The sequence below is a fragment of the Canis aureus genome, chromosome 9 (assembly GCF_053574225.1).
Source record: "Canis aureus isolate CA01 chromosome 9, VMU_Caureus_v.1.0, whole genome shotgun sequence".
Classification (NCBI taxonomy): Eukaryota; Metazoa; Chordata; class Mammalia; order Carnivora; family Canidae; genus Canis; species Canis aureus.
Window position 1 is genome coordinate 37,222,799 of NC_135619.1, and position 18,675 is coordinate 37,241,473.

Consider the following 18,675-nt stretch of genomic DNA (forward strand, 5'->3'; position numbering starts at 1 on the left):
TTTTTATTGTTGTTGGTGGTTTCATTATACAGATGGGAAAACAGAGGCTCAGAGAGGTTAAGTAGCCTCACTACTCTTAGACTATCCCAATGTTTACAGAGGTTATTAAATTCTATTGCTCGATACTGTGGTTTTCAGTGTTCTAATAAAACTGACCAAGATTTTTTTCAGTGACTTGATACCAAGCTAACTTTCCTACCTTCTCTAGGTGTGATATTTTTCAACCTTAATATTATCTTGAGAACTTTCTCTCCTATATACATATTCGCTCCCCTCCTATCTACTATCCACTCAAAGCAAGGGTGATATTTTTAAAAATATGAATCAGATCACATGACTCCCTGCTCAAAATCCCCCAAAGACTTCTTTCTGCATCAGAATAAAATCCAGACTGCTCAGTGTGACCTAAAAGGCTCTCTCTCTCTCTCTATATATATATATATATATGTATATATATATAGCACCCCATTAAGGTAGAAATGGGCAGTTTCTGAAGAAGTGTATAATTATCAGTGTGCCTAATAATAGAAATGATACCAGTTCCTTTTTTTCCATAAGTTAACCCAAAGTCTATCAAATACATTCACTGATAAATCCAAGACAAACTGCCTTTGTTAATCATTTTATAAAAGAGTTGATTCTGTGTGAATGGAAAAACTTTTAACAGAATTGATTCACTGATGAGTGACACATTTATTCTGAATTTCAGTAAATAACACTTGTTAAAGTTTTTCCTTTCCTACTTTTTAACAGGGGAATTTAGCTTATAATATAAGCACAGAGTTATTTCTTGGGTTTGGTAGTTAGATTTAATCAAAACGGTCAGTTATCCAGCACTGTTGCCATGCACTAATCTAGACTTTTGGGGGAAAAAAAAAAAAAAAAAGAGGTGTGTGAGTGTGTGTGGATGTGCAGCAGAGTGCAGAGGGAACCACGTAGGGCTGGAAATGCTTATGATTGAGTCAACCTACACACCAAAGTTGTTACTCCAATTTTGTTTCTCTGGGTTATTTCAGAATTACCTTGCAAAGGATGAAAGATCTAATGCAACAGGAACGATGTCTCTAAGTGTTGGACCTCAGTTTTTAGGGTTTGGAAGAGTCAGTGAAAATAATCTGTCCAATGCAGCCAATGCAAATTGGGAAACCCCAGTTGTGTCTTGTGCCACGGTAATCTTTATAGTTCTGCTGATACATCTCTTCTAAGAAACCTAATTATCATTTTTTATTATTATAAATGCACAAAACAAAACAGGTTACTTAATTATAAAATATGTGCAAATGTGTGCATGAAAATGATGTGATTTTTCAATTTTCTTGATAAGGAATTCTTGCCAAAAAGGTATCTTAAAATCTAAATGTTAATCTTGGTTGTACTTGTCAACTCTGAATGGACAGGCACCACTCTTTAGCGTGATGAGCTTCCCACAGTCAGGTTAGGGAGAATGCAGGCACTTTTATCCTATAAATATAATTTCCATAATACTTCCCATGTAATGAAGTCAGAAAAAATACTTTAGGTAGAAATGTAGTTCCAAGAGCCTTGTGATTATTGCATTTTGTGTCATTCTGCCTACATTACAACAGATCAGACCTAGGAAGTCCTGGAAATACTATGTTGAGTATTTTCTAATTACTGCATCAGTATGATCAATCATTTTCTAAGTTTCCCAGTTTCTTGAAAGAGCGAAGCCTATGCTCATGACACTTCATGGGAAACAGCACAAAATTAGTTTCTATGTCCCCCTATATTTCTCCTGGTGTCACAAAAGTACATATATTATATAAATGAAATATGTGGTTCTGACAGAAAAGTCTTACACCAAACTACAATTAATGAATACAAGAATTAGAAATCAAAACTTTGTTTAGTCTGAGGAAAAACAATTCTTTAAACTGTAACCACATGGCTGTTTCTTGTTTGCATCAACTCTGGGTGACTGTTATTGTCTTCTGAGAATTCTCTGGGGCAGGGGCCTGACTTTGTTGAATAAGCCAATTGTTTTCCTTTGTGTTGCCCATCTAGTAAGTTCCCATCTGGTTTGTATCAGACTGTTTTCACAGCCAACAACTGCTGCCTTCTCTATATCCTGACACTTCAGGGCCCCACGCTATCAAAGCACACGGCTGCGATGGCCTTGCTGGCAGGGCCTATACAGCTGTGCCTCACAGCTTGGAACTATTACCCAGAGTAATGGTAACGGAGAACTTGGACTGGCCCTTATTCCCATTGGTGTCGTGTGTACAGTGAGCAGAAGTCCACCCTCCCCTCTCCACCCCCTCACACCCAAAACTTACTAGTCAACAGAAAATCTTTAAAGCTCTAATTTTAGGATATGGAATGGTAGTGTTCTTCTTTTCTAGTGGCTTCCTGAATTGGAAAGCTCATTTTTCATTCTTTCACTCTTTTTCAAAAGTTACCAGGGCTGGCTTAGGGAAGTAAACTGGTCACTCTGTCTCATGTAATTTTTGCTTCGAAATTTAGTGAGGAATGGCTAGATATGGCAAAACCCACTATAAAAGCTACACAAATAATACAGTGTAGTTTTAGTGATAGTCACAGGCCGTAATTTGAGAGTTTTCATAGTTAGGAAGGATTTCCATCTTGGAAAATGGATTTTCTGTATGTAATCTATAGAAGCATTTGAGTTCAAACTGCTTAGTAATAACTATTAGAGAGTTACTTTGCCTTCAGCTTTGTTAGCCATCAAACGTCACTTATAAGAATATGATAGTAGTGACCTGTAACAGTCTGTGACCTTGTGTAATTAAAGTTGTACGAGTTATTGAATAGGAGTTGAGTTTAAATGTAGCTGTGATGTCATTGCTTCATAAAGTGAAACAGCAAACCTTTTTGGCACCAAAAAGAAAGAACTAAATGACTTTTACAGACTGTATTAATATTTTAGAAATGCCTTCAAGATTAGGTAAAATGATACTAGTTTGTGATTTCAAAGAAATTTAGTGGCTACTTGTCACAGAGCATCGAGTCCCCTCTCTGTAGTAAGTCCTGTGGAGTCAAATTAAAGCAACAACAACAAAAACTCACCTTCTGCTTCTAAATAATTTCAGCTTTCTGGCACTTCAAAATTTTAAGAAAAGAAACAGAAAGAGATTTGTCTTTGTTGTTAGCAGGATGGCCTGTGACTTGATGTTAAAGGTTAGTAAAGTTAGTTATTTGGCTCTCTCAATCCTTGGAAAACAGTTCAAAACTGAAAAGGAATCACCTTTCAATTGCTGAAACTAATCTATTGTTTTTTTTCGATTTCCACTTTCTATGAAAGTATAATATACATAGAGATATAAGTATCCATATCAAGAGTATAGAACTGAAAGAATTTTCAAAAACTGAGCTCCCTTTTATAACCCATACCCAGCACGCAGAACATTGCCAGCACCCTGCAGCCACCCTCATGTTGCCTTTGTAACAACCTCCACCCCGCAAGGATTGAGATTAGTTCTCTTGGGCATTTTTTACTGTAAGTAAATGAAATCATACAGAATATATGACTCCTTTCACGAGGCAAACCTAGTGTAATTTTTAAGATTATTTTAGTTTTCAAACCGTTATGGCATGCTTTTATAAAGAATTATATGAGAGGAATGTGTTTTAGTAGCTGTGTCACAGGCTATTCAACCAACAGGAAGTGCATTGTAGATAAAGTTGTCTACTAAAACATCAAATCTCTCAGTTCTCAACCAAATTTTAATGTTGGAATGTTCCTCTAGACATTCCTGCCCCAAAAAGGCAGGGACTCTTTGTCATAACACCCCACAGCGATACATTCAAGTACTTAAGTGTTTTTTAATGAACTTTAATAATTAGGTGTACACTATGCGAATAAAGCATGGTGTACGTTCAGGATAGGTGGGTCATCTATTTTCTGAATTACCAATCAGTTTCTTGGCAGTTGAATATAAGCTTTTATGCTGCCAAGATACTATTTCTAAAATTCTATTATTAGATATGCAGCCAAAAAGTAATTTAATCTGGCCAGATTATTTGTTTAAAAGGTGTTAATTTCTTTTCTTTTTATATATCTTTAGCTACTCTAATAAGGTTCCTTTTTTTACCCAGTGAACTCAAATTAGTGTAAAAGATAGAGATATCCTAAAAGTAACCTAATCTGGCCAGATTATTTGTTTAAAGGTGTTAATTTATTTTCTTTTTATATATTTTTAACTACTCTAATAATGGTCCTTTTTTTCCCAGTGAACTCAAATTGGTGTAAAAGATTGAGGTATCTTAAGATCGAGGTTACTAGTTTTAGATTTCACCTTATTAGCTTTTTTGTTTCATATTCTGGATGGCACCCATTTAGAAACTCTTCTTCTGTGGCCTAAAATATTTATTAGGAGACTTCATATTTATATTATTATTTTGCAGTTAACAGCCCTATGCAGTTTTCTTAAGTAATCCATAAAGAATTTGTTTAAAATGATAATATAACAATTTATAGATTTAAGTATTGCTATACAGGTGATTCTTACTAAAGATAGTATTAAAAATGAAAAGATTAACTTTCTGTCCAATATAAAAAATGTTTACAATAAGAGTACAAACATTGTAAAGCCCAGGTTGCTATCCTCTTAAATACCACTTTTTGAAATATTACAACATAGCCTTCTTTCAAATTGGCACCATACAGTTACAAGACTTTGGTTTTTTTGGTTTTTTTTAGCTACAAGTTTTTGACCATTTAAAATAAAATAAAATAAGTATCAAAATAAAGTGAGTGTTTGGAAGAAGCATAGTGTACAAATGATACAATCCCAGTAACCTTGTGTGCCCTCATTTAAAGTTTTTTGAGCTGTATCCCTGCTTTCTCAGCCTTGGATTTCATTTCCAATTCTCAGATCACTTGTTTTGATTTTGTGATATCTTTAAACATTAAATAAAAATTAATACATTCGTCCTTTGTGGTAAAGATAAAAAGATAAATTATATTCGCAGGTAATTTATGACTCAATTTTTAGCCAATGTTACCCATTCCTAATTTCTATATAAATTCACAGATCAAATGTTTGGAAATTTTTTCTTTTCATCCTTTGACTTAAATACCAATGAGTGCTGTTTCTTCCATTTTGACCAGTAGGAAGGGGACATTTAAGAGGCAACAAACTTGATAAGCAGTTTTTAAATCATGTTGGCCAGGGTATAGGTTGTGTTGCCAACTTACTCCTCACCTGCAGAGCATAATACTCACCCTTTCAGTAAACCTCCTCACTCAACAAGTATGATTATGAGCCAGCTATTCATTACAAGAATAAATGACAATAAACAACTCTTGATATTGAGATAGTGGCACTTTTTTTTTTCTTTTTACTGTTAGGAGAAATTATTACAGAAATCAAGACTCTCAGTTTTGGTAGAATTTTATAATAACATCAACAACATATAATAGGTGTCATCTGTGTATATTTCCTATATGTGATATACTTATGCTAAGATCCATAATCAACCCAACTAGGTAGATAATATTCTCATTTTCTAACTGAGGAACCTGAGGCTCAGAGAGGTTACATACTTGGCCCAAGGATATGTACATAGTACATGGCAGAGCTTTGGGAATCAAATGTAGTCCAATTCTGAAAGCAAAGGCTATACTCTTAAACATTATGCTGTATCTCCTTCCTTGATAATTTTTTAAAAATAGGACATATAATTTCTGATAGTTCTTACCGGTTTTAGTATCTGAAGACATATCCTAGTAGAAGAGTCTGAAAAAGTTGGAAGGTGGGGAAAGAAATGTTTGCTATGGGCTTTAGTCCTTACTAATAATATGTCATTGACATATTATTAGACATATTATTATTGATTGACAAATCATTGACATTGATTTGTCAGTGAACCTTTCTGAATCTTGACTTCCTCATTAGTAAGCATAAGTTGATCTCTGAGATCCCTTATTGCTCTCTCACTGTAATATGTGAGCAGTACTTTTTCTTTTCAGCAAAAGGTCTCCCTGCCTAAAAATATTTTTAAATATTTAAAATATTTTTAAACAGGAATATCCTGTTCCTGTGCTAACAGGTACGATTTTTTGTAAGTTGGGAAAAGCTAGAAAATTATCACAAGCTACAAAATAAAACTTATTTACATATATTGTCTCTGTTAATGATCATAAGAAACCCATGAGATAGAAGAGGAAATTGAAGCACAAAATGGTAATACTCCACAAAGTGATTTTTTTTTAAGATTGATTGATTGATTGATCGATTAATGAGAGACACAGAGAGAGAGAGAGAGAGAGGCATAGGTAGAGGGAGAAGTAGGCTCCCTACGGGGAGCCTGATGCAGGACTCCATCCCAGGACCCCAGGACCATGTCCTGAGCTGGAAGGCAGATGCTCAACCACTGAGCCACCCAGGTGTCCCAAGTGGTGGTATTTCTCCTAGGCCTTACAGCTAATTTCTGTTGGCACTGTGATTTGCATTCAGGCAGTTTAGCTTCCACACCTGTGCTCTTAACTACTAGCTTAAAGCTGACTCTCTACTTTAGTGTCTGGCTGTCAATTACTTGGAAACTTTTTCTTACCTTACATACTACAGTGTAGAATGAATAGAAAAAAAGTGTGCATTATCCAGATGACCAATGACCTATAAAAGATCACAGAGTAGTGTATCCATTTGATATAATGGTTTCAGAAACATCAGTCAGCTGGATATTTCTTGAGCAACCATACTTAAAGGACTGAATTAGGCATCTTAGGGAAAAATAGGGAAGAATAATGGAGGGAAACCTTTTGTTTTTAGATTTTATTTTTGAATAATCTCTACATCCAACATGCGCTCGAACTCACAACCCTGAGATCAAGAGTCACATCCTCTACCCACTGAGCCAGCCAACCACCCTATTGTCCTTTATGAAAATCTAGCGTGGCAGTAAATCACTTCAGCCTATGAAATGGCTTACTGAAGGCGCATCTTAAAAATAACAGATTTAGCATATTATTTCAAGTTAGCTGTTTTTACTACTAATGCAGCTTTGTTGGATATAAAGATAAGACTGAAGTATGCTTCGGTTTGGATTAATAAAATAGTTGTCACTTTTTGAGTTAAAATTCATTGTTTTAATAAAGCAGAAATAAGCTGTTGTGTTTTTTAAAAGCCATTGTTTTTGAAAGCTTCAATACTTTTATTAAGGAAAAAAATCTGAGTATTAGAGAAAAATACTCATTTTTTATTCCAAAAATGTAATTTTGTATAAAATTCACATTTAGGTTATGAATTTATTTTATATTTATTTATTTATTTTTAGAGATTTTATTTATTTATTCATGAGAGACACAGAGAGAGAGAGAGGCAGAGACACAGGGAGAGGGAGAAGCAGGCTCCATGCAGGGAGCCTGATGTAGGACTCAATCCCGGGACTCCAGGATCAAGCCCTGGGCCGAAGGCAGGTGCTACACTGCTGAGCCACCCAGGGGTCCCCTATTTATTTGTTTTTAAAGATTTTATTTATTTATTCATGAGAGACACAGAGAGGCAGAGACATAGGCAGAGGGAGAAGCAGGCTCCGTGCAGGAAGCCTGATGTGAGACTCGATTCTGTGACTCCAGGATCACACCCTGAGCCAAAGGCAGATGCTCAGCCACTGAGCCACCCAGGTGTCCCTAGACTGTTATGAATTTAGCAGAGTGTTTCATTATAGCAGCAAGTCCCATTATGGGATACACCCCCATTGGAGTGTGGGCCTATTAGAATGGAAGGGAGCCCTTGTTAGTTTGAAAAAGCCCCGAAAGTGGTTGAGACTTTTCCCTCTCCCCTACCCCAACCCTCTGTTGAAAATCACTGGTTTAGAGAAAGGTTTTGCAGCTCCTTTCTCCAAAGCCAGCCAGGTATAATATAAAGTACCTTCTTAAAGAGAATTTAAAAAGGAGGCAACAGAACAGGAAGAGGCAGAGAGAAGTTACCAAGAGTTGAAGAAGAATTCAAGTTCCAGGATGGAAACTTTAACAGCTAGAAGTGGTATGCTGTTAAAAGAGAACTCAATTAATGATTAGTCTTTAAACCCTCATATTTGAAGTGGAACAGGCACATTAATTGGAAGATCTGCTCACTGCTGTCAGTCTGCTCTGTGTTAATTTTATCTTTATAATTAAACAGAATTAAGACAATGTCTTACTCTTTGTGGCCTTTACAACACCTCATTTAAATCATGATGGACACATAATTTTTTTTTTAATTGAATACTAGCTAGACCTAAGGTAGGTTTTCTTTTTCTATTCTTAGTTTCCACCCAGTTTTGTTTAATATGAAAGGGGATGACATTGCTTATTTCTTACCATAACACAATAGGTAAGTTTAAATTCTGGTCTTTGAAGTAATCACTTCAGAACAGACTGTCACTTAATTTTACTTGCTACAAAAAAAAAAGAAAAGAAAACGTTCTTCACTGAAAGGGGCCTCTGAAATGGTACTGATTGATACTGTTGTGTTCACCTTTATATATATAGATGCCGTGTAGAATCAGAAAGGTCGCTGTAATAGAGCTAAGCAGAAACCTTTCCCTCTCTTACTCTCAAACATAGAGACAGGGCAGGAAGTGAACACAGTGTCTCATATAGTAACATAGTAAGCAGTTGTAATGAATTTAAAGATTTTTTAAAAAAACAATATCAAAGTTAAATATTTTGGTCTACTTGCAGATTGTCAATATATAATAAGTTGTATTTGCCCTTTTTTTAATAATAAATTTATTTTTTATTGGTGTTCAGTTTGCCAACATACAGAATAACACCCAGTGCTCATCCCGTCAAGTGCCCCCCTCAGTGCCCGTCACCCATTGTATTTGCCCTTAATCTTACCTTTATAAAACTATATTCTGAAACTATTTTTAAAGCTTTTTTCTTCATTAACCTGTATTACACTTAATTATTTAACATGTTTAATATTTAGGTTTCTGACAGTGTGATTACAATAGCTTAACATGAATGTTTGTCATCAGTGAAAACCTATTGCTCAGTTAAATGATGATGCAATGCTAAAAATCATGTCACTTAAATATCTTCTTCCAAATGCATCTGAAATTTGTGTGAAATAATGGTAACTTGAGAAAAGCCTGATTTTTATTTTAGAGAAACAAAAAATACTGATGTTATCATCCTACACATTTTTTTCCAAATCATTCTGCCCTAAGAATTTGTTTGAAACAAGGAATGTTGACAGTTATTGATTGCCTGCATTTCAGAGCACAGATTGACAGCCTGCCATTAACATGGGCATATGCCTTTGGTGCCCAGCGTATCCTGTTAGCCGGAGGACTACATGGGCTATAGATTTCTTTCTTCAGTTATTTAACTTTTCTCTACTTCATAATTCTCTAGCCAGAAAGAGGTTTTCCCAGCCTGTTTCAGTTTAATATTAAAATGTGGCTTTGGTTTAACAGTGTTATGCTCTTCTGTGTTCTCTGACAACTTTATTGGTTGCTTCACATAGATTGTGTTGGGTAATATGCCCCAGTCTGGCCTAGGGTGAAGTGAAATTCTAAACTTCTGTAATGATTAAATCCTTAAGTAAGAAAATCTGTAAAAACTTTTAACCTTGGAAGAAATGGTCCATGAGTTTCTTTTATTTAACACAAATTGCAAATTTTCTAATGATTGTTTCCCCCTTCCCTTAATTTTTGATTCATAAAGATAATAATCCATTGGGTCAAGTATTTTCCTATTGATAGTCATTAAAATTCAGCTGTTTAACTCCTTTATATTAAGGCCATTGGATCAGGCTTCCAGTATACTTGGTTTTATGAGCCTAACTATGGGAGTGCATATAGTTTATGTTCTTTTTAGTGAATAGGAATGAATCATGGTTATTTCTAGGCTTTACTGATTTTCTTACAAAAAAAAATTCAGTGTAGCTTCATCAGGTGATATGGATCAGACACAAATTGAACTCGATCTGTATCTTGCATCTGTATGTACAGGTGAGATTTTACTATAAAAGTTGTTGAGGGGTGCCTGGCTGGCTCATTCGGCAGAGCACATGACTCTTGATCTTAGGGTCGTGAGTTTGAGCCCTACCTTAGGCATGGAGCCTACTTAAAAAAAATGTTGAGCTTGCAGGTACTTAGATTTTTCATTTTCTTATAATTTCTCTTAATAATCACCACAGTAGAGATATTAATTATACTTTTTAAATTCTTCTAAAATATCTATAAACTTACCCAGATAATAGAACTCCATGCACTAAACCCCCCAAAAAGCACAAGTTAGGGAACAGAAAAAAATGTTTCATTTCCCTTTGGAAAGTTTATAAAATGTTGAATTAAAAGGCTGCAGGTGTGGTATTCAGAGCACTGAGGATAGTACTCAAGATAATTCCATCTGGGGGAGGTTATTTGTTGGGACAGGACAGTGTTTAAACTTTGAAGTCAGTTTTAAACAAAGTGAAGCAGCTGGAACCTGGCATAAGAAGAAACAAACCTTTCACATTAACTATTGCTTTTTAGAGGAAAAAGAATTGGAGTTGTTTTTACAGGTGCCAATACATTTATTCTTCCTATAGGAACTGCTTTATTTTTATCCTAAATTACACATTTCAAAATAAGCATTTGTCAACTTGTTTTAAAAACAGAAGCAATAGTAAACTTAAGAAATGCAGTAGGATTTATATGTCTAAAACATTATGAAATGAGACTATAGTAACATTTTATTTTTTATAGTAACATTTTAAATCACCCTTTAAACATGGAAAAGGAAAGAAATATTTAATAGTGACTAATCTAGAGAGCAGAGGTAAATAAAATATTGCATACTGTATTTGACATCAAATGACTGGGCACCTTCTTCATCAAAACTTGTAGTATTCTCAAACACTGAAGCTATGATGTTGCAAAATCTGCAGAGCTGGGTTAAGTATGTGAGGAGAATTGAATACAGCAGGATAGTTTAGCAGCTGCTTAAACAAGAAATTCAAGCAAGGGTAGATGAGCCTAGGGTGGACAGGAAAAATGCTTCAAGAACTCAATAAAATACAGCTGAAATACTGTAACATTTTCACAGACAGCTGGGAAGCAACTGCATTGCTGGAACTCAGGGCTGATTTTAAAGACAGGGTCTGGTCAGCTAGAATCTAAGCAGGCTGTTAGCTGTGAGAAACCACAGACTCTTGAGGTGGAAGCAAATCAGCTTGGTTCAGCAATCCTTTCAAGGCCCTCTGTGTGCTTACCATTATGCTAACACTTTGTAGAATGCAGAGGTAAATCAGACAAAGTCACTGTCCTCCTGCAGCACATATTTAACAGGAACAGACCTTCAGGCAAATAATGATAGAGATGATAAGGTCACAGATACTTACTGTGTACCTACTGTCGTAGTCAGGCAGCAAAGATACTAAGTCCCAGTCTGTGCTCTTAAGGAATATCTTGTTCAGAGCAAGTGACAGACACATAAACAAATAATTACAATGCAGTTTGGTAAGTGCAAATTACCAAATCACCCTTGGAGAGAATAGGGCATCCACAGTTGACAGGACAGGAATTCCTGTATTTCACCACTGCTGCTGGAAGAACAGCTCAAAGAATCTGATTCACTTGCATGTAATGGCTGGGCTATCCTTTAAGGCAGTGATTCTTAAATATTTGACCCCTTTTAGAGCACCAAAAGCTATAACCATCTGTCTCCCTCCCAGAGTGTACTTGGATGAAAATAATTTGCATAATTTTCCAGGGCATTCACAGATCTCTGGCCATTCATCCGTATGGCCTGAGTTAAGATTCTTCTTGTACATGGATTCAAGATGATTACATTTGTTTCATTTTCAACTTTATTTTTAAATTTGTAGTTTATAAGAAACCAATCTTTATTTTCATGTAGAAAAACTTAAATTCAAGCAATTTAAAGTCTTTCAACTATCTGTTCATCCACTCAGAAGAATGCCACAAATTCACACATATCACGTGTGCCTCATGTGTTACTTAATCTGAATGAAGAGTTTGAGATGCTGTACTCTTCTGTGAAGCTATGGAGGAAACTTTTTCTTCTTTGCTCTGCTTGTCTCATGTTGTTTTAGGAGAGAATGTTTTGTTTGGATTCCTTTCGGTTTGCAAATAACAGAGAGAATAGTGAGTTACCAAGTGTTTGAGGATTAGAATCAGAATCTGAAACCTGCTCATGAGAAATACATTATCTAAATTTAAAAAACTTTTACAAAGTTATGCATATTTTTAGAAATATAATAACAATATACAGGGAAGGTCTAAGTTAAAAATCCCATATTGTTACTTGTATTCTTTAGAATAAATTAGTTTAAGTTTTCTGTTCCTTAGTACTATAAATCCAACATCAAACATAAAATTTCTTTATGAATTTTAAATATTTTTAAAGCAAAAAAAAAAGATTTTGAAACATCTAAAACAGATACTAAAATATCTTAGGAAGTTTCAAATACATGGTCTGACTCAGGCATCCCAGCTTAAATGTATACCAAGTTAAATGATGTACTGCACACCTACGGAATCAAGTAGTCTCTTTTTTAAAAAAAAAAACAACTCTGAAAACAGCTGTTGAAACAATTACATCATAGAGTAATGACATGACTGGAAATTAAAAAGTCAAACTTTAAAAGCATCAAACTACATTTAATATAGGCAGAAAATTGATGTTTGCTTTAATGATGATTTATTAAGATATGATGTCTTTTTTCTTTTTTTTTTTTTTGATGTCTTTTTTCTTTAAAAAAAAAAAAAACCTAGACTCTGTGAGGACTGTAACTAAATATGAAGGTTACTCTTTTTGCCTGGTAACACTCATTTGCCTGATTTTTAAAAATATTCCGTCTAAAAACTTCTCTTTTAGAGTTTGAAATGACTGTTCACAAAAAAAGTAAATGAACACTTCTAAAAGGCTTCCCCAGGGCAGCCCAAGTGGCTCAGCGGTTTAGCGCCGCCTTCATCCCAGGGCGTGATCCTGGAGTCTCCGGATCGAGTCCCACGTCAGGCTCCCTGCGTGGAGCCTGCTTCTCCCTCTTCCTATGTCTCTGCCTCTCTCTTTCTGTGTGTGTCTCTCATGAATAAATAAATAAAATCTTTAAAAAATGTATTTTTTAAAAAAGGCTTCTCCAGATCCACATTTACAAACACCTTTTGATTCATTTTATTGACTTAACTCATCAACTGAAACATAATTACTTGAGTTAAAATAGCTTAACTATTTGGAGGCCTTCTAGACCTGTGGGGGTTTTTTCCTTAGTGTATTTCAGTGAAACATTCTTACCCCTCTCTAAGGCAGACTGTCTTTTGCAGCTCATTCTCAGGGTCACTGCCTCTTGGGATAGTTCCTTTCCAGTTACCTAAAAGTAAGACTAATCTGTTTTGAGTACTTTCTGTAGTGCCAGAACTATACAGCATACTGCATATGCATTATCCCATTTAATCCTCAAAAAACCTGAGGAAGGTACTCATCTTTATTTTAAGGATGAGAAAACTAGGATTTGCAGAAGTTACACAGCTTTCCTAAAATCTCTCATCACTCACTATCTTACCCCTTACCTATTTTTCTTTGTAAGTACTTACTACCTCCTGACATAAGTTTGTTTTCCTTACTTGTTTGTCATTTACCCTATACTCAGCTGGAATATGGTAGCAGTGGAATCAGAGCCTTTGTTTTCCTCACTGCTGATATCTTCAAAATCTGGAACAGTGCCTGGCACATAGTAGGTGCTTAGTTGATATTTGCTGAGTGGCTAGATAAATGATCTCAACTCTGCTTTGTTCCAGAAGCCTCACACTGACAGTTTGGATGGGACTGTTCCCAAGTGACTGGACAGTAAATCTCACTTGGACCTTAGACTTGGCCTATCATAAAGGAACTTGAGCTGCAACATCATTACAGTTCCTCTCCTACCTACCCTTACCATTGCATATTACATGAATGGAATTTATCTTAACCACCTTTTAAAGTAATATATATATTTTTTTTATTTTGGGTAATGGAGGTACTTGGTATAATGCAAAAAAGCAGTGAGTTGTCTCAGTGCTACTAGTTATGAATTAGACGAATTGTACTAGACTTTTATTTTTTTTTAACCATCTGTTACCTTGTGTGACTCTTCACTCTTGGGTCTGTTCCTACTTACCTCCCTTTCCCCTTTTGTTTTTCTTTATTTTGTCTTCATTCACCTTTCTTTGTCCTTATATTTTTGTCATCAATTCTCTTCTCAGCCTCTTTCTTCTCCCTAGCTGATCACTGTTCTCACTACTCTATTATATCTGTATAGATAACTGCTATTTTTTTCTCTAAAACTGCCTTACAGTCTCTGACACCTTTAATTCCAGTTGTCTGATGGAAAAGTCCATTCACATGTCTTGTAGGCATTCACCTTCATCAGGTATAAAACTGATCCCAGTATCTCTACACCTCTTTATACCCCCATAGCCTCAGGCTTGTGTTCTTATTACTGCCTAATCAGTTAACTAACCCTGTAATTTCAGAGCGATACTCAATTCTTTATAAGTTCTGATAAGCCTTCCCCCAAAATATCTTGAGTCTGTTTCCACTGGTAAGGATCATCAGTTCTTACATGGACCATTTGCATAGACCTCACTCCTCTCTCCTTATTTTGCACACTGCTATTGCAATTCTCTTTTCTAAAATACATTTGGTTATCTTACTCCTCTGTTCAGAATCTTTTGTGACTCATCATCGTTGACAGAACTTGACCCTGACCTTCCTTTATAGCCTTCTCTCTCACCATTCCTCTAAGCCAATCAATCAGTACTTTGATATCAGAAGAGAGTTCCTTTGGGATGCCCAGGTGGCTCAGCGGTTGAGCATCTGCCTTCAGCTCAGGTCACGATCCCGGAGTACTGGGATTGAGTCCTACATCGGGCTCCCTGCATGGAGTCTGCTTCTCCCTTTGCCTATGTCTCTGTCTCTGTCTCTCTCTCTCATGAATAAATAAATAAAATCTTAAAAAAAAAAAAAAGAACGGAGTTCCTTTAACATACTGACTTAAAAACAAAACCCAAACATACTGACTTTATATTGACTTTATTTTGTTGTTCTTTTCGCTCATCACCTTCCACACCTTTTCAATCCTACTTCAACTGGTATTTCCATTTCATTAAAACTAAGTATTGCTGTATACGTCTATCTCTGCTCCTAGGTTATGAGCTTCTTGAGGATAAGGATTTTTTCTTTTCCATCTGTGAATTTCTCAACATCTTAGCTCCATACCTACAGTAGGCTTGTAGGGATGTTTAGGTAGTGAGAATATGCTTTTGAAAAGCCTATTTTAATGTCTCTGTGCCTCAGTCACCTTGTCTGTCTCCCAGAATTACTGTCAGGATGAGGTAAGGTGATGTGGAAAAGGTCTTTGCAAAATTTTGAATTGCTGTATAAATATAAAGCACTATGAGAAATAGCATAACTTTGCAGTGATAGAATTTAATATGTTCTCTGAGACTTGTAAATTTCTTTGAAATAAAAAAAAAAGTTATAGCTCTTATTACATCATTGAGCAATTTAGTCAGTAATTTAATGTTACATATAAAGAAGTTTTGTGACATGAGATAAGACAGAGAAGAAGAATATCTGGTATCAGTGTGGGTTTTGACAAGCAGGCAATTAACTAAAGGAATGAAAATTTTCTTGATAATTAGGGGAAGGTAACATTGAACTTTTATGGATTGAAAATTAGTTTTGCTCTTGGCCTTAGTTATACTCTATGTTAGTTTTTACTTTATTGATGAGTAAGCTCTAATCTTGTATACTTTTATGGTTATTTTGTGTGCTCTGTATTGTGACTTTGTAAAATGACAGAATATTTAAATAACACTTATGTCCTATAAAGATCTTTTTTAGGGCAGCCTGGGTGGCTCAGTGGTTTAGCACTGCCTTCAGCCCAGGGCCTGATCCTGGAGAGCTGGGATCAAGTCCCTCATCAGGCTTCCTGCAGGGAGTCTGCTTCTCCCTCTGCCTTTGTCTCTGCTAATTTTAGTTTTTATCATATCTTGACAGAGCTAAATTTCAAAAAGTCTTATTTAAAATATTTATTCTATTCAAATTGACATAAGACTTGTTTTCTTCTTAAAAGATTATAGTGTGGTATTCTAGTTTGTGATATGCTATAATGTTGCCAAATCTTATTACCTGTCCCTCTTTTACTAAAGAAAATAAATCAACACAAGTAACAAAGAGGAATGGTATAATATTAAAAGTCTTTGTAAGACTTCCTAATGTGAAAGGAATTTGGCTTTTACAAATATTATGATCATCTTGGACAGCTGTGATTGAGTCATCATTGAAATCCCCAAAATAGTCTACTTTTACTGTAGTTCTTATAAAAATGTAATGGAGAATTCCACTTTATTACCGTGAAAACTACTTGAAAAATATAAAAGAGTTTTAGAAAAATTACTATGGCTATTGACTCAGGGATCTCTTTAAGATTGTTAAAGATAATTTGTTTTTAAGATGCTTATTATCCTTATGTATATATAGTAAACCCATAAAATTTGAAACAGGGATTTTTGTAGTCTTAATACCAAGTTGGCATTCTTCATATTCTTAGGCGGAATGCTTTAAAACTTAAAGAAGTGAATTAGGGTATAGGCAGATAGGTTACATTTATGATCAACTCAGAATTTTTTTTTAAAACATATTAATGAATTCTTCATCCCAGACTGTGTTGCCTCTGCCACTACTAGCTAGCTTCTCTATTGCCTCCCACTACTCTCAATCCATGGATTGGACATTTTTTTTTTCTGTTTTTTGTTAAGTGTAGAGATCATGAAGAAAAGTCTGTTTTACAGAGAAAAATACTTTCCAAAGTCAAGTGTCAATGATATTTGAATGATCCTGTTATGGTTTTTCCCTTTAAAATTGCTTCCCTGCTATCAGTTCTGTTAACCAATAGCATAGTACTCTTAGGCACTCAGAAATGAGCATTAATTAATAAAAAATAAATAAATAAATAAAAATTAAAATAAAAAAAAGAAATGAGCATTAATGACATAATCCTGAGTTAAGCATCCATTTTGTAGGAATAGGATAAAGAGTAAAATGCCTTGGTAACCTTTGACTTCAGATGGTTTTCACGCAGTTCATATCTTTCCACTTAAAAAAAAATCATGTTCTTTTTGTAACTTAATAGCAAACCCTTATTTTAGGGCTATTCCAGTGTGTTTTTAAATTGGACTTAGCTGTTCATTTGATAATGGTAATGATAGTAGTGATAATACTATACTAAACAGTACCATTTAGTGGTACTGATAATTCTCAGTTTTTGAGCACTTACTAAGTACTAAGCTCTGTTGTCAAATTCTTTACCAATACTACTTTATCCTCATTACACTCTGCAAGGTAGGTACTATTAACCCATTTAACATGGAAGGACTGAAATTTTGAGTGACGAAACAATTTGTCACACAGTAAGTGGATAAGTTTGGGTTTCAGAGACTAGGCTCTTACCCTACGTGGTCTTACCTGGCATTTGTCATTTGTACTACAACTTTTGGCACTTGTTATTGTCTTAGTCCACTCAGGCTACCATAACAAAATACCACCAAGTGGGTGACTTATAAACTGCAGACATTTTATTTCTTATGGTTCTGGAGGCTAGAAGCCCAAAATCAAATCGCCTCTTCCTGGTTCACAGCCATCGCCTTCTCGCTATGTCTTCACATGGTGGAAGGGGCTAACAAGCTCTCTGAGGGACCTCTTTTATAAATCTCAGTCATGAGGGCTCCACTCTAAGCACCTCCCAAAGGCCCCATTTCCTAATACTATCACATGAGGCATTAAGATTTTGACATATGAATGTTGGGCAGGACATAAATGTTCAGAACATAACATACTTTACTTTTAAAATAAAAGTCTATAATTGTCTAGGATAGGAGTGAACTTATCTCTGACAAGTTCTGAGCTCTGAGCTCCTTGAGAAAGGAAATGACCTCACCTGCAATACTTGTTTTGATTCCCCCATATTATGTAAGAAAACTTAAATGTATGTAAATACTCAGGATATGCTTGTTTAGCTGAATGCGTTTCTCCTTTTTTACAGGTGGTAAAGCAGTACCACTTACCACTTCAGAGCCGTCACCTGCCATGATGTCTGTGACGCTGCCCTCAGTGAAACTGGAGAAGTGTTCTCAATCCCCAAGCATTAGCACCGTCCAGGAAGACATAGAGTCCTCAGGAACAGACACCTTCTGAAAGGGAAGGGAGAGCCAGCATAATATGTGTGCCACTGGTTTTGAAGTCATTTTTCTCTGGTATAAAACCATGTCTCAGACAATTTTGGGTTTTGAGCATATTCTGAAAAATAATTTCTAAATTTTTATGAAAGTAAAAAGCATAATTTGGATAGTTAGGTAAAATTTTTAAATAAAATAATTTAAAGACCAATCATCTTGAGTCTGAATTATTTCTTAGAATCCTGAGGCAGCATAGAGGAGTGGAAAGGGCATGACTTTTGGCATCTGAAAATTTATTCTACGGATATAATTGCCTGTAGTTATGAAATGATGTTGGTCAAGGCTATTCATTTCAAATATTTGGCAGTAATATAACACCTATCAATAAGGGACTGACTGAAAAAGTGATGGTATATCTATACAATGGAATGCTATGTAGTACAAAAAAGAATTGTAAAATATTTGTGTCAATGTGGAATTGTCTCTGAGAAATATCGTTAAAATGAAAAAAGCCATGGGCAACATAGCTCCCATCAT

The 18,675-nt window shown here is 35.3% G+C and overlaps 1 protein-coding gene across 7 annotated transcripts in view; it reads left to right on the forward strand.

The window, feature by feature from the left end:
• Positions 1-18,349, forward strand: part of KIAA0586 (KIAA0586 ortholog) — a 109,223-nt gene extending 90,874 nt beyond the window's left edge. For 6 of the 7 annotated variants that reach the window (XM_077909449.1, XM_077909450.1, XM_077909451.1 and 3 more), the window contains one exon: positions 18,006-18,349. In XM_077909449.1, coding sequence (XP_077765575.1) covers positions 18,006-18,157 — 152 coding nt within the window. In that variant the 3' untranslated portion in view covers positions 18,158-18,349. Of the gene's footprint in view, positions 1-1,016; positions 1,170-18,005 lie in introns of all 7 variants that reach the window. The other variant, XR_013386259.1, reaches the window with a different exon arrangement.
• Positions 18,350-18,675: the final 326 nt, after the last annotated feature.